At 38.1% G+C, this 16871-nt stretch overlaps 1 protein-coding gene across 2 annotated transcripts in view; it reads right to left on the reverse strand.

Annotated features, from left to right (window-relative positions):
- The window catches only part of PIP4P2 (phosphatidylinositol-4,5-bisphosphate 4-phosphatase 2), a 47979-nt gene that overhangs the window by 8424 nt on the left and 22684 nt on the right, over nucleotides 1–16871 (reverse strand). For both annotated transcript variants that reach the window (XM_067536254.1, XM_067536247.1), the window contains exon 5: nucleotides 10847–10899. In XM_067536254.1, the coding sequence (XP_067392355.1) occupies nucleotides 10847–10899 (53 nt within the window). The remainder of the gene's footprint in view (nucleotides 1–10846; nucleotides 10900–16871) is intronic.

The following is a 16871-nucleotide window of genomic DNA, read 5'->3' on the forward strand; positions in this document are numbered from 1 at the left end:
TCCAAAGGTTCAACAAATCAACATAGGTCTTCACTGAGCCCTCTGTCTAAAAAGCTGATTGTTGGAGAGAAGCACCAATTTTGACAACCCAGTTGAACCCACTGTAGCATCCATGATGGGGAAAAGGCAGGTTTGCTTTAATTGAACAATTTACTGGACAATAAAATTAAAATCGCAGGTGCACTAACATGGGCTCCACAATTTTCTCCTTTTTCTGCTAAAGATGACAGTGAATTTGCAGCACAGAGTGGAGGATTTTATTGTTTACTTTCCATGAAGACATTAACAGTGGGGCTCTACACGGGTACAGGAATCCCCCCCCCCCATCCCCCGTTTGGATCAGATTGCAGAATCAGGACTTTATTTTGCAGGATCAATTTTTATAGGGAACTATCAGTGCCCAATGTGGTAAATGGATAAACGTTAATTTTACTGTTGATTGTGGGATATATATCTAGAACATGAAATGATCATTACCACCAAGTACAGCACTGAAGTTGTATAAACACTTAGCACTTTCGCTGCACTTTTTTAATCAGAAGATCTTGAAATACTTTGAAAACCATTATATAAATACTTATAATTAAACATCTCTCAAAGATAAGACATCTATTTGTGGCAAATAGCACTTCAGTCCTTATTTCCGACACCATCCCCCAAATTTAAGTATATTTGTAAACACTAACCAAATAAACAGAACTGACAGAAAACAAGTAAGTAACAATAAGAATCTCTCAAGATATTTCACTGTCCTAGCCCTCACTTCCCTGTACTCCCTTCCCCCAGCCTTTTTTTTTTTTTTTTTTAAACTTGTCAAACCATGCTGTGTTAAATTTAAATTAGGATTGGAAGCTCCTCGGGGCAAGAACTGTCGTTTTGATTTGTCTGTAACATACCAGGCATCCTATGGTACTATTTCAAAGTATAAAGCAAAATAATTTCTCTGCCTCAGATGGTGGTTATTAAGTATCTTGAGCAAAGTCACAGAATGAGTCAATGGCAGAAATAAGAGTAAAGCTCAGCAGTCCCAAACCTAAGACCTCATTTATAACCATTGGACAACATTCTCTGCCCTCAATGTTACATTAATTAGCCCAGCAGAGGCCTGGTAAATTCACAGTTTAAAATTAGATCACCTAAATTTGGAAGGGGAAATAAGGTCTTCATTCAGTTTTGAGGTACACCAGGGTAAATGTCCAAAGTTGTCTTTTTGAGTGATGAAAAATCCTCTGATTATAAAGACTTCAGTGTGACTTGTGAGAATACAACATAACAGATTCTTTTAGACTTGTTAGTAAAGGGCAAACCAGAAATGGCAAAACTAAAAATCAGATTCTATCTTCACAGAAGAGAGCTTCTCTAAACTCTAACAAACTCCTACATTTGGTATTGTGATTACCCACATAAACAATTTCCTGGAATAACTTGTTCAGAGTTTTTCACTGACAGAAGAACTCTGCTTGAATTCTTCCTAAAAGCATAAAACCATTAGTGTTTTTCTACCAATTATGAAATATGAAAAATATAATATTTGCATAGAAGAGGATCATCATGATTCTAAAGACCAAACTCCTTGAGAGTTTACACATACATTTCAGTCAATTTCAACTCAATAACTCCAACCGCATATGACAAATCATTTTTCTTTTGTATGTTCTTGTGGTGCATCTGAAAATTAAATTAACCAACAAATCACTGGCAACAAGCAAAGCAAACAAATCCTTGGGCTATCAGTCATCATCTGGACTGTAAACTCTGGGGCAGGAACTCTGTCTAATTTGGCAAGTCTGAAGACAAGTTTGACTAAAGCCCTATTTCGTCAATCCATCTTTAATATGCAATATTAAAGCTGGGGAAGAAGCTATGCAAGATGAAATAGACAGCTCTTTAGCAACAGGCTGCTTAAACTCACACAGCTCTCTGCCCCTCAGTGAATGTATACTTCATCTCCACAAGCTGATGCCTTTGGTTAGTTTTATTTTGGGAGATGGTAGTAGCAGGAAGGGAAGAACTAGTGCCAAAAATATACCTAACCTAAGATGCAATCTTTTGTCTGAATATTTTAAAGTATTCTTCCGTTCCCTCAATACCCTATGTTTAATGCTATTCCCCACCACCTTTCTCGCCCCCTGTAAACAAACACACACACACACACTTTTGAGGTTTTCCAGTTATAGACTCAAAAGAGCTGACAGTTCTTCTGCTGGGCTGGCTGTTCTTTTCCTGTATGGCAAGCCCTGGGGTGAGAAGCACACAATAATCAAGCAAAACGGTCAGTCTATCACAGACAGAAGCAAGACATGCTACAGTTTTATTTAAGATAGAAAACCTCTTTGCATAGTGTAGGATGGAGACCTCAAAAGCTTGGATAGCACCCAAACTTTTGATGCATTATCCAAAATATCCTTTGGAATCTGCTATTATTGCCTATAAGTAACCTAAGGTACGTCTACACTAATTCTGCTGCATCGGGCTCCATGGATTGATCACTCAATCGATCCCGGAAGTGCTCTCTGTTTGATGCAGTAACTCCACCCACCGAAAAAGAGGGCATTTCCCATCAGCACAGTGCAGTGAAGACGCCACAGTGAGAGAGCATAAGTAAGTTGATAGGGATACACATTGCACAGTATATAGCCTGCGTATCTCCCATCAACCCAGTGCGCAGTGTAGACCAGGCCTTAGAGACCATACACAAGACCCTAAAAGTATCAGCTTGGGGCTGCTAAAATTTGAAATTTTACTTCTGAGATTCCTCTAGCCAAAAGACAGATCAATTCTGATTATAACAAAAACAGAGTCATCTGATTTTTTTATTTAGATATGATTTGTTCAAACTTTACACACTTTATATTTACTTTAAGTGATTTATAGTTAGAAACACAGCAACCAGGCACTTGGACAAAAAATAAATAGATTACCTGGTGCCATGCAGTAGTATTTGAGAACCAATCATTGATGCCATTGCTGCTGTCTTAGTAGCCATGTTTTAAGCAATACGGGTGAACATGAACCAACCGAACAAAATTCCCAAACTAAACCCAAATACAGAATCCCTCCATCTATCCTCACGCAATCCTGGAAACTGGCCAACAATACTTCTGGTTAAAAGTATCAAAAATTGTTGAAAGATCTAATAACGTCACTATACAGACCTTACCCTTGTCCATTGCCAAAGGGACATCAAACACCAGCAATAACAGTGGTTCTGGGTGATACCCCCTAGCCTGAAACCAGGGATCCAAGAGGGATCAATGTGATACTGGAGAAATTCGTCAGACTCCATTTTTTGCCCCAGCTTCCACTTTGAATAAGCAAAAATCACTCCCCCATTGGAAGCTGCAGGTCACGCAATATTTCTGAGCATGTGCAGTACAAAAGTAGGGGAAAAGGTCAGCTGAGCTTCAAAATCAGGGAAAGGTCACAGGGCTGCCAGGTGCAAAGTTCATAATCTGAGGTAAACAAAGGCAGTGAGCATGCGTGGAATGTTGAGGTAATGCTTGGAGTGTTGGCACACATTGAAGAATGAGGTAAACAATTGGTACTGAGCATGTGCAGAAAAGATCTGAGAGTAGACAGAACAGTATAAAAGGCAGATTAAGATGGTTGAGAGAGGAGACCAGAATCAGAGGTTAGGAACTGCTGGAGAAGAAGGGAGAAAAGCAGAGAAAACAGATCGAGAGGAGGAGCTGACTGAAGCTGAAAGCAGCAGCAAGCACTGGAATCAACAGATAGAGTAAACCCAACAGTTAAATTATAATATAATATAGTATAGGCTTAGTGTTAGTGTGTGTATGTTTGAGCTGATAAAGATGTATGGGTGTGTGTTAATTGTAATGTGCATAGGTAAACTTAAAATACATACAATTTAAGATTTGCTGTCAGCGATCTGTTATAAACTGGCAACATGTAACAGAGTGCAACCACTTATAATCATTTAAACTGTATGCTGTTGCAATTTTAAATGTTTTAACTTGCAACAATGGATGTGTCTGATTTGTGTTTTTAGATTATTAGTGCATTAGGGATTATTATTTATATTAATAAAAAGATACTTTGTTCTGGAAACAATATTGCTTGTGTCAGTCATATATCGGAAGGCTGAATACATGTCCTTCAAGTAGTTCCTTAACTACCCTGGAGATCCTTAGAAGAGAGAGATTAAGGGGACGACAGGTAGACTATTCTAGGTGTGCCCAAAACCCGTTTTTCAGGGTAACAAATGTAATATGTGGAATACAAGAATAAGCTGAAGCTGACACACTACCACTTTCCTAGTGATGTGGTCTTCTTAAAAAGGGATGCTAGAGAGAGGACGGTAATTAGGCAGGCTGTTAATGGACAAAACCTATAGTAAAGAACAGAATTTCAGACACATAGATGAACACAATTTGTTGGGGGAAGAGTCAACATAGCTTTGTAAAGGAAAAATACCTCACCAATCTATTAGAATTCTTTGAGGGAGTCAACAAACATGTAGACTATAGTGAGAACCAGTGGATGTACTTTACTTGGCCTTTCAGAAAACTTTTGACCAGGTCCCTCACCAAAGGCTCTTAAGCAAACTAAGTAGTGATGGGATAAGAGGGAAAGTCTTCTTGTGGATCAATAACTGGTTAGAAGACAAGAAACAAAAAGTAGGAATAAATGGTCAGTTTTCAGAATGGAGAGAGGTAAATACTGGTGTACCCAGGGATCTATACTGAGACCAATGCTTTCAATATATTCACAGATGATCTGGAAAAGGGAGTAAGCAGTGAGGTAGCAAAGTTTGCAGATGATACAAAACTACAAAAGATAGTTAAGTCCAAAGCAGCCTGTGAAGAGTTGCAAAGGGATCTCACAAAACTGGGTGACTGGGCAACAAAATGGCAGATGAAACTCAACGTTGATAAATGCAAAGTCATGTATATTAGAAAACCTAATCCCAACTATACATACAAAATGATGGAATCTAAGTTAGCTGTTACCATTCAAGAAAGATCTTGGAGTCATTGTGGATTGTTCTCTGAAAACATCCACTCAGCTGTGCAGCAGCAGTCATAAAAGGTAACTGAATGTTAGGAACCATTAGGAAAGGGATAGATCATAAGACAGAAAATATAATAATCCCATTATATAAATCCATGGTGCACTTACTTCTTGAATACTGCATGCAGTTCTAGTTGCCCAATCTCAAAAAAATATATATTAGAAATGGAAAAGGTACAGAGAATGGCAACAAAAATTATTAAGGATATGAAACATCTTCCATATGAGGACAGATTAAAGAGACTGGGACTTTTCAGTTTGGAAAAGAGATGACTAAGAGAGGATATGATAGAGATCTATAAAATTATGAATGATGTGGAGAAAATGAACGGGGAAGTGTTATTTACCCCTTCACATAACACAAGAACTAGGGATCACCAAATGAAATTAATAGGCAGCAGGTTTAAAAACCAAACAAAAAGAAGTGCTTCTTCACACAACCCACAGTCAAGCTGTGGGAACTTGTTGCCAGGGGATGTTGTGAAGGCCGAAACTATAATTATCTAATTATTTTTAATCCAAATTCATGGAGGATATGTCCATCAATGGCTTTAGCCAAGATGGTCAGGGATGCAACCCCATGCTCTGGGGTCCCTAAACCTCTAGATGCTGGGTCTGGACAAAAGGGGATGGATTGCTTGATGATTGTATTGTTCTGTTCATTCCCTTTGTAGCATTTGGCATTGGCCACTGTCAGAAGACAGGATACTGGGCTAGATGGACCATTGTTCTGACTCAGGATGGCCACTTTTATGTTATAAAATGGTTTCTTGAACATTTCTTGAACAGATGGCAATCTGTCCTCCTCAAAAGGAAGCAATATCAATAATGGGCCTCAAATCTCCACTTTGTCCTTGGGCAGATATAAAGAATAAGAGTCAATCTCAAAAGGTAACATCTCCCCAAGAACATCTAGGTTCAGTAAGCCAAACTGGGTGAGAGCAAACCAGCAAATACCACATATCTGCAAATCCGCTTTTCCTGAACAAGGCAGCTCAGCCAAATCCCATCAGTCTTATCTTTGAAAGAGATTGACGGTTCCCTACTGTGGGAAACACTCAACTTTAACTAAACTGTGGCAGGAGAAACCATCGACAACTTGATACAATCCTGAGAATCTGGATTTCACAGATGCAATGGCTAAGGAGGCAACAAACAGTCTCTTCACCTTGATCTTCACTCCAGAAACACCTAAGAGTTCTCTGTGATGCAACTGAACAGACTTCAATTCAGCCTTCCACTGCTGTTGCTGGACATTATGTACCATGCTGACTTCTGAGGATGATTTGAGGAGGATGGCGGAGGAGGGAGCAATATTCCAGATGTCCCGGTGTTATTGGTTGCAAAACAAACCACGTTATACATTTTTACTAGACCACTAGGATGATCTCCCAATGAATGTGCAGCAACAATCCCAAACATTGTTTTTTTATTGGATCTCAGACTCTAAGCACAGAATTCCAGATCCAACACTCCAGACCTGACCTACTACCTGTGCAGGAGCAAGGAAAATCTCTGATTTCAGCAAGATGAGGATCTGATTGTGACAACAGGTTATTTATAAACATCTTATAGTTCCAGTCCCCTCACACAGGCAAAAAACTTGAGTATGCCCATTGATAAGAACTCAGACAGAAATCATTTGGGACTGGCCCATGAAGGCCATGTACTCCAAAGAAAACACTTGGACATGCTTTAGTGCAGGAGGACCATAGCACCATTCTATGCTATGCAACACCGTCCACACTAAGCAGTTTGGTTTGGGTTAACCAGTGCAATGCATATACACAATACTCCTGCCAACCATTTTTGTGCCTGCACATTGTGATACCTTTCTCAAAATTGTAGTTACAGCTTCCTGGAAAAGATGCAAAGCAAGGCTATGAGGGCATGGTTGATGACATATACCCTTATTATAGGCATATAATATACATACATAGATATATACTGGTGGTGTTGGGGTATAGGAGGGAAAAAAACCACAGCCCCCTTTCAGGTAGCTAGCAATCTTGGGAGAGTCAGGAGGGAGCAACGTGTATATCCTTCTGCCACACTGCAGCTTGGGTTCCACACGAGTCGTATTGCTCTGCACACTGATGCTGAACTAAGAGTCAATGTTGGGAGATAAAAGTTCACCAGGAAAATAACCAATAAAACATATTTGTCAATACTGAAAGCTATAAATAGGAATATTCAGTGAGAAAGACAGGGGCACACTTTTTAATTCCTTCAAAATACAGTGACTATGGAGAGCAACTTGGAGGGCCAGAGAGGGAGAATTGTAAATGTTTTACTAAAATATATGGACAAACCAGCAGCTTCCTGGCTCAAATTAATTAAAAACTCAGCAAGGCCTCATATGCTTAGCGTGTGACTAGAATTCTTTAAACAGAGAATTCTAGTCACATGCTAAAGCAGTTTTAAACAGTCTTCTTGGGAAGCTTTCAAATGGATTGGTTTAAGCTGCTTTACTGCACTTGTATTTATCTACAAGAAATCTCCAAATGTTCTGAGTACGAGAAAAAGCTTCCTCAAGCTAATTGCCTTGTGATACAAGCAATTTTAGCCATATGTCAAGATGCCAGGGCTGAAGTTTCACATTTGACCACTAGCAAGCCACCTGTTACTGGTTCTTTCACAGTCAAACAGAACAGCTCTTGACCCACTAGCTGTTCTTGAAAAAACAGTTACTAACCTTCTGTAACTGTTGTTCTTCGAGATGTGTTGCTCATGTCCATTCCATGTCGGGTGTGTGTGTGTGCAATTTTTCCCTCAGTGGTATCCGTAGGGCACGTAAGTTTAAGGGGCACTGCCGGCCCCTGCCCCTCCCCTCAGTTCTGTCTTGCTGGAACTTCGATAGAGGGGAAGGAGGGTGGGTCATGGAATGTGCTGCTCATGTCCAAGAAAAACAAACAGTTACAGAAGGTCAGTAACAGTTTTTTCTTCTTTGAGTTCTTGCTCATGCCCATTTCATGTCAGATGACTCATAAGCAGTTCCTCTGGAAGTGGGCCAGGAGTTCACAGACGTGCTGACTGCAATACCACTCTGCCAAAGCCTGCATAATCCCAGGCCTGTTGCGTGATGGTGTAATGGGACACGAAGGTATGAACAGAAGACCAAGTCCCAGCTCTGCAAATATCCTGTTTTGGAACCTGAGCTAAGAATACCACTGACGAAGCCTGTGCCCTTATTGAATGGGCTATCAGAGTGGCAGGAGGTGTGACCTTTGCCTGTTCGTAACAAGTTCAGGTGCTGGTGGTGATCCAGGAAGAAATCCTCTGTGATGAGCCTGGCAGACCCTTCATTCACTCGGCAACCGCGATGAAGAGCTGCGTCGATTTTCGGAAGGGCTTAGTTCTTTCAATGTAGAAAGCCAGTGCTCATCTGACTCCAAGATGCAGGTGTCTCTCTTCACTGGAGTTGTGAGGCTTTGGAAAAAAGATTGGCAGGAAGATGTCCTGGTTGACATGAAACTGTGATACTATCCTTGGCAGAAAATGTGGGGTGAGGGTGCAGCTGAATTTTATCTTTGTAAAACACAGTATAGGGAGGTTCCGATGTTAGAGCCTTGATTTTGGAGACTCGCCTTGCTGAATATAATTGCCACCAGAAAGGCAACTTGCCATGAGACAAGTGAAGAAGTGAACTGGATGCCGTGGGCTCAAAGGGAGGCCCAGTGCATCTGGACAAAACTAGGTTGCGGTCCAATTGTAGCCTATCGGACTAGCCTGCTTTACTTTACTGAGTTAGTGCATGCACGCTCTTAAAAAAATACAATCAAAAGTGTTTTACATTCTATGGGGAACAATTCATATATTAGAATTATTTTTTCTTGGCACCAACTTGGTCTCCACTGGTGCATGCAAGTCATTTGCACAATGCATAAAAGAAACATTCAAATTTATGTTTGTGACTGTTAATTTCACCATCCTTTCTGCACTTGCCACTAGAAGTTATGTTGTTAACCTGTCAGATTTTCACATTTGCTGAACTGCTCAAGTGACCCAGAAATCAGTCTCATTTACAAAGTAACTCTGGCAGTTAGGAGCCTTAATCACTTAAATTAAAATCCCTGCTTTAGGAACTGATCTGTTCTTGTCAGAACTAAAAAGCCCCCCTTCCTTTTCCACCCCAACCCCCACCACCTCAAGTGCACCAAGAGGTCTACCAATCAACCAATACAAAGCTACAGCTACAAAGTTTAAGAATGTGCCCCCTCAATCCCGAAGCTAGAGGCTTGCACTTGATAAATAAATTATGCCACAATGCTCCATGCCCTCAAACACTTACTTCTCTGTTATCAGTCAAGATAGTTACAGCTTGCATATTAAACAGTTTCAGTAAAGGTCTGGATTTATTATTTATACTGCACTACAGGTGTGCTTGTCCCTTTAAGGACAAATCAAATAAGAGGTGCTTGCTCCAAAGAGATTATACAACATAACCTAGCAAAAAGATGACAACAAAGAGGAGGGAAGAGAGAATGAGGATTACAGCAATACGGTAAAATGATATGCTTGTGACCATCCTGCTGGTTCATTTTTAAAATAAATATTTGAATACACCGTGCTTTGGAATAGTTTCAGGAGAGAGAGGACTCGGAGGTCAGCCATGCAATGCTGCATGCGAGTTTTAAAATAGAACTACTAACCACAATTAACTTAGTACTTGGTTCTGATGAGAAAAAGTCTGTGTGTAGTTACTACCAATACAATAGAGTAGGGATATCCAATGGAGGGGCAATTAACACAGACTCCAGAATGACTTCAGTGGTAGGTGCAGGGTGCCAAGCACTTTTGAAAACCAGGCCACCTACATAGGTACCTAAATGTGAAAGTCTTGGCCTGAAACTCTCCACTGCCCTAGGCCTCTGCCTATTCCTTCATATGATGTATACCCAGTGCTCATGGTTTTTCCCTCTCTCAATGCAACATATACCATTCCCATTACTGGAAGTAATATAAATATATCAAGGGAAGACAGGATCCTCTGAACATTAGCATGGGAAATAAGTCTGCCCACGTAATATTTTCATCTCCCATTTCATGCCCTTAACTTATAGTCTTCTCGCTTAAAAAGTACATTCCAGGCAACATTAGGAACCATCATTTTTAGTGCCATTTGAAGATTACCACCATACCAATCAACTGTTGCAAAAGTTAAATTTACTTTTTAAATATATATTTTAAATATGTGGCTTGCTTCTATAACTTTCCTTCTTAAAGTTTAGTCTTGATGTAACTCCTCACTCCTTTATCAAGTAGTAGGTAAGTCAGAAATAATTCCATAATTAGACTGTAAATATTAAGCAAGCTATTGCAATAAGATATTTATCATGAATTAATCTTTGCATTCAGGAACACAGGGAAAAAACATAAAATACTTTCCAAATCAATAAATATTTTCCCTTTCTTCTACCACTGCTCTCAAGCTGAAGGCAAGGTGGGTTACACAGTTACTCAACTTCCCGATTAACTGCATGAAATGGTAAACTTCAAGGACATTAAATAAAAATGTAAGCTGCTGTTAATTGAAGTGATCCATCACTTTCTATTGCTAGCAGTCTATTTCTTCCTCAGATATTGAAAATCAAATTAAAGCAGTTACTAATCAAACCTGCATATGTTAAACAGTTACTAACTTGTAGGAAATAAGGAGTGGAGGGTTCACGTATCATGCTCTTTAGTCTTGGTATTCTCAGCTGTAGAAAGCAAAATATCTGCATATCAATCTGTTCTCCAATAATATTTGACATACGTTTAACCACTTTAAATTGGTTTCTAACATCTTTCCAATAATTTTTAGGAAACTTACATTTTTTTGCAGTGTGGGCATTTTGCCAATGTGTTAAATCTCAGTTCCATCCACTGTAAAAGAGAAAAAAAAAAAAAAAGTTGAAAAACTCTAGCCTGAGAAAGTGTTTATTTTACTTCATGTTAAATGTCACTGGGGATCACTGCAAAACATTTTGCTTCTCATGCTTTTATCTGGCTTGTTTCTTACTTTATTCCATAAATGGGATGCCCTTTTGCCAACAACAACGTTGCACTCCTTGGATTGGGATTTCCACGTTAAATAATTTCCCATGACTTGCCTAACCGTTACGCTCTTGTTTGACGTAGCATGGGCTCCATTTACAACAGCAGCAAATGCAATACAGTATAATTAATCAAGTCATTTCTTCCAATTCAAAGACTATGAGCACCCTCTGAACAGAACAAGTGTATTTTCTTTGGAACATCCCTCTGTTCAAAATATTATTCATGTAAGTTCTAATAAAGTTTCCCCCTGCACACATTTTTAGTTTTTTAATCTCTTTTCTTGATGATCAACTTTAATTTTATTTTGCTTGCAGGTCATTCAGTAAAGTGAAAAACAGAATTGATTCATTCGGATGAGAGAGAAAAGGCACTATACTCTAACACATTGTCTTAAAGGGACCGTGTTTAAAAAATCAGTTTTATATTACCAAGAGAAACACACACTACACTCAGAATGCTCCACACAGAAAATAAAAGCAGAATCCCATTTGCAATACACCCTTACAAAGGGAACAACCTTGACATAGTTGTAGCTAGTGTGGTTTCAATTATAGCATAAACAAGGCCTGCCATTTTAGATATGAACCAGAAATAATTACCATGCCATTCTGTGTTAAAACACAACGGTTACTACTAGATTGGTTCCAGCAAGTTTATCTTAACCAGTGGAGATAGGAATTATTTTTTTTTGTGAACCACGTTAATGCATTGGAGTAGTGAACACCAGGGCAAGAAGTCAATGTGTTATAGAATTGTTTCATCAGCACCATCAGACAAAAATAATCCCTGTTCACATTAGTCAGGGAAAAGTGTAAGACACAAGTGTTGCTACCTCCATTTCAAACACAGCTAGCAAGAATTCAGAGTCCTATAAATCTTCTGAACATGCTCCTCTCATAAACATAAGACCCTATCTCTACAACGGGAGCAGAACAATGCTTGACATGTCTAGCATGATTTGTCCACCCCACCCCATCATCCCCAAGAATTTAAACAACTGTCATGTTACGAATTCTCAGTAAATCCATAACATGGCTTCTGAATGCTATGCCTTGATTCTTATCTCCATGTAAAATCAGGAGGAACTCTACTGAAGTGAGTGGTAGTATATTGGTGCAAATCTGGTATAAAAAAATTTAACCAAGGCCCTATAATTGTATTGCATGTAAATCCAAGCTATATCATCACAACATCATTTAAATGTGTGCAGAATGCTTTCACACATACTTAAAGTCTAGTATGGAAAAGGCCTAAATAGATTCCTGGTCATCTCACCCAGTCATTTCTGTTAATAAACAATGTGAGTCCAATACCACACACATGAATCACTGAAACGTGGAAAGTAAGAGGACCTGGAGTTCCAGTTTCTAGAACAATAAGCATTCTTGCTACGTCACTGGTTATATTTTAAAATCTCTCTGGGGAAAATAGGTGAGATCAGTCATCTGAGTTACAATTTTCTAAGGTAATCTGAGGTCAGAGAGAATTCTGATAACAACAATTGCGCCTTGGTGACTATGCAGTTAAGACTACAAACGTTTCTCCACAGATGTTTTTGTTGCAAGGATACCAGCTTTATTTTGTATCTTCAACATGAATTTAAGATAATGTTTTTATCCTATTTATAGTCGATATGCTGCTAACACATCCTATTTTTGTGTTCAGTCTTTATGTTTTGATTGGTACCTTTAGCCAGATTTACTAATTTGCTAGTTTCTTTTTCCTTCTGATACACTTCTGAAATGCTTCATTAGCCATGGGAAAAGTAAAGAGTGCAGCTTGTGTGTAAGCCAGACTTGTACATCTTTTCAAAAACATGCCTTGGCTCTAAACTTGAGTAATAGCTTTCTCGTTCCACTGAGAGCATCAACTGAAGTGTTTTATTAGCTATTTTGACTGAAATAAATTTTACCAATGATATCCAATACCAATACTTTACTGTAGTTTTATGCACAGATTTCATTTATGAGAAGAAAATCCAAATGAAGTCTTACATTTTAAAGAAGCATGCCTTCATTCATTGAATTGTTCTAAACATAAAGGGATCAATTCTCATTTATACCAAGACCCCATTACTCTGGGAGAGTAATTTCCACACATCTTAAGGCTCCTTTATGCTGCTAGAAGAATGTGAATGGGCTTCACTGTAAGTGGAAATCTGGCCCACAGCATTAGTGATACTGTATACATTTCTGTCACTTCAGATTTAACTCCCCATGATTTTTTTACTCCTAACACATAGTACTCCATCAATTGCCACTTTACATTTGTTATGTTCTGAAGTTCATTTATAACATAATTTATAGTTTTCACACTCAGCCAGCAAGTTTTAGAGAAGATTTATCACCATGTGCCCTCACAAAGATCTAAGCGGAAACTGAGAATATATAAATCACTCATATATCTAGAATATCTTTCATCTACGGACCTTGGTGCATTTTACAAACATTAATTACATCTCAACACTTTTGTGATGTGGGGTGAATCTGGGTGCTCAGATGCTACATTGCTAGCGGCCATCGAAGTTTAGATGAACCAACTAAAGCACAGACAAGTGAAATGACTTCCAGAGCTGTCTGTGCTAGAGTTGAAAATAGACCTCAAGAGACCTAACTCCCATATTCCTGCTTAGAATTACTATACAGCATTCCTAAATACTGAAACCAAATCTCTACTCCATTATTCCAGTTTTACCTCTGTTTAATTCCACTGACTTCAATAGGCTTACAAAGGCATAAAACTGGTGTAAAGTATTGGAAAAAATCAGGTCCCTTAACTCCATTTGAAAAGTTAGGTGCATTTCATTATACAAAGAACATTAATGAATAATCTTATTATTAAATATCACATTGAAAGCATCTAAATATGCCCATTCTTTAGAGGTTAGAGCTACTGAACATGAGTATATTAAAACCTTTTAAAGGACAAAAGGATTAATTTAATCTAATCTACTCCATTTTAAACAAGAAAACAAATCATTTTAATATCAGATTAGTTGAACACAGCTTCATGCGATTTTCACTATATGCTTTTTTCCTGCTTCAGTGCAGTTCTTAGAATAATTTGTTAAGTGCCAAGAATACATGTGGCACTGTACAAGACAAATATGAGAATGGTATCAATGAACTTACTAAGGATCTGACCCTGCACACATTTATACAAGTGAGTGGTTACATGAAGCTGTACAGAACCACTTATATGTTTAACAGTTTGCTCTATCGGATCTTAAAAGACACAATGGAGAAAAGAGAAAAGCAATGGAGAGAGGAATGATTAACTTTGAAAATTTCAATTATTATTTTAATATTTGCACATAAAGGTAAGAATGAGTACTACCCATTATTGGTATGGAGGCATACAACCAACTTCTTTACCTTGGAAGTTAAAGATAAACCACAAAAAATATCACAGCTTATTTTACCAATATTACGTGATTAACAACCAAAATCCCTCTAATCACCATGTAATCAAGTGAAGTGATTTCCAATTACTGCATATGATTTTTGTGAGAGTGATTACAGTCACAATATATTTTAGTTCCTGGAGCAATATTATCTCAGACTTACACACGGATACAAACCTGACAAACAAACTAGATAAGAAGCTCTGTAGAAAACCTTAATTCAGCAGCACTGTAATATCTTTGGTGTTACTTATTTTGATCTTAGTCGGATATAGCTGTCTAGGTGGACCTAATTAACTTGCTCCTTGAACTGTCAGAAGCTGGCAGTGGCAAGGAAGGAGAAACAGGAGTAACCTCACATCATTTAACAGCAGTCCTTGCAACAGATCAAGCAATAGTACAGATAAACCATTGAAGGAATTCCATCAAGTAGTCCTCAACAGCATCCAGCACAGTGGGGTAGAAATTAGGAAAAGAATGGGTTGGGGTGAAGAGTTTCTTAGTGTTCCTACAGGGGTGCAGCGGACTCAAGGCAGGGGGAAGGATACAGTAGACCTGGGTCATCAGTTTGGATAAAATAAGAACGCTTGATGCCCTATCTGAATCCTTATCTATTGAGGGCAGGAGGTGTTTGTTTAAAAAAAAAAAAAAAAAAAAAAAAAATGCTCACACTTCCAAATATTCAAATACTTCCCTTCCCATCCCCAGTTTCCTTCTGAAACCAGAAATGTAAGTGCCAGATATGACACAGGAAAGGCTATTCTTGGAGAATTTCCAGTTAGAACTCAAAGTGCAAATGCAAATAGTCTCATAAGGTTTCCAGCTCTGTTTCACAGACTGGAAGGCCCGAGTCTTGTCACCTTTAAAGGCACAATGCAAGACTTGTCCATTCGCAGAAGACTTCCCTCAAGAATGACTGGCCAGTACAATCATCCCCTGGAAACACATCAGTGAGAACAACCCCACTTAGAAAGTGGTTAAATTAATGAAGGAATGGAATATATGGTTCTCTGGCAGGAAATAACGTTTTTTCTTGACTTTGCATATATTGCCTATGAGCTACAGTGATGGGGCACTAAAAATGGTGATGAGATTGTTTTTGGTTAAATTACTAAAAAAAATCTTGATACTTAATTTTTCACTCTCTCCTCCACTTTATCTTTTTCACCTTGCATTTATCCATTTAAGTTTCATAGAGCCACCCACCAAAACTGGGTTACAGTTTTACAACAGTTTAAAAACAAAACCTCAGTATGCTAAACATATGATGAGAACAACGAAGAACTGTCTGATAGTTCAGCTATTCCATTTCAGTTAGAAATAAAAGAAGACAATAACTCGCATTTCTGAGTCTCAGCTGAGACTGTGGGAAGTGGAAAACTACAGAAAAATCATGGAGAAGTTTTCCAGTTAATGGTGCACAGAAAAGTACTTCACGTACTGCAAATTTGAGTTTCTGTTGATTATCCATCCTGACTTGAGACAGATTCAGACTGCAAAATTCAGATCCTATTAGTAGCCAATGAATGGAGGTGAGAGAATGCAGGGAAATTGTTTTAAAGTAAATGTTAATGTTAGTTTGTATTGGTTAGCTTAACAGTTAAGCCTGCTGTTTTAAACAAAGACATTGATTTAAATTAGACTCTACCTTAAAACAAGGAAAACAGTGTTTGTTTCAAGATTCTACTAAAACCTGAGTTTTCTCAGTCATAATTTGCCTCATGAGATTTGGTCTCTGAATGCGAAATACCATTTGTCTCATTAAAATAGAAGCTTATGCAGAGACAATAGTACCATTCACTAAATGGATGTACTGAAACACTGACAGGAATGTCAAAGAACTCTTATGAACATTTATTTCAATTACAGATATTGTGTTTAAAGAAAAACTTCAGTGAAGAAATTAGTACAGGGGCATAGTCAACATGAAAAACTACATTTGACTAGAAAACTTTTTTAGCTAGTGTAGTTAAACAACAACTAAGAGAACTACAACTGAAAGAAGAAAAAGGTATTTTATATTATATCTAGCTGACTTTAAGCATTTGACAGAACTTTGTATAGTCAATTTCTCCCTTGCTGAAAGCACCCTGATAAGCATCCCTATCAACAAAAAAGTCCTTTTGCATGCTTTAAATACTATGTCTAGGTTTTCTTTTCTTTTCTTTTCTTTATTTATTTAAGGCTATTCTATCAGAAACGTTTATTTTTAAATTAGCCAGTTTCACAAATATCGAGTTGACAGTTTCCCTTAACTTTACAGAACAAGCTCTGGGCCATGTTTTAATCTGCTGTAAATACTGTATATACCTATGGATCAATAAACACTGCTAATTAAAAGAATTAAAAGCATTAAAAGAAATACCTAAAACCCTTCAAATGATGCTTTTTCAGG

The sequence above is a fragment of the Emydura macquarii genome, unplaced genomic scaffold, assembly GCF_026122565.2.
Source record: "Emydura macquarii macquarii isolate MOO-44397 ecotype Brisbane River unplaced genomic scaffold, CSIRO-AGI_Emac_v2 contig_383, whole genome shotgun sequence".
Classification (NCBI taxonomy): Eukaryota; Metazoa; Chordata; order Testudines; family Chelidae; genus Emydura; species Emydura macquarii.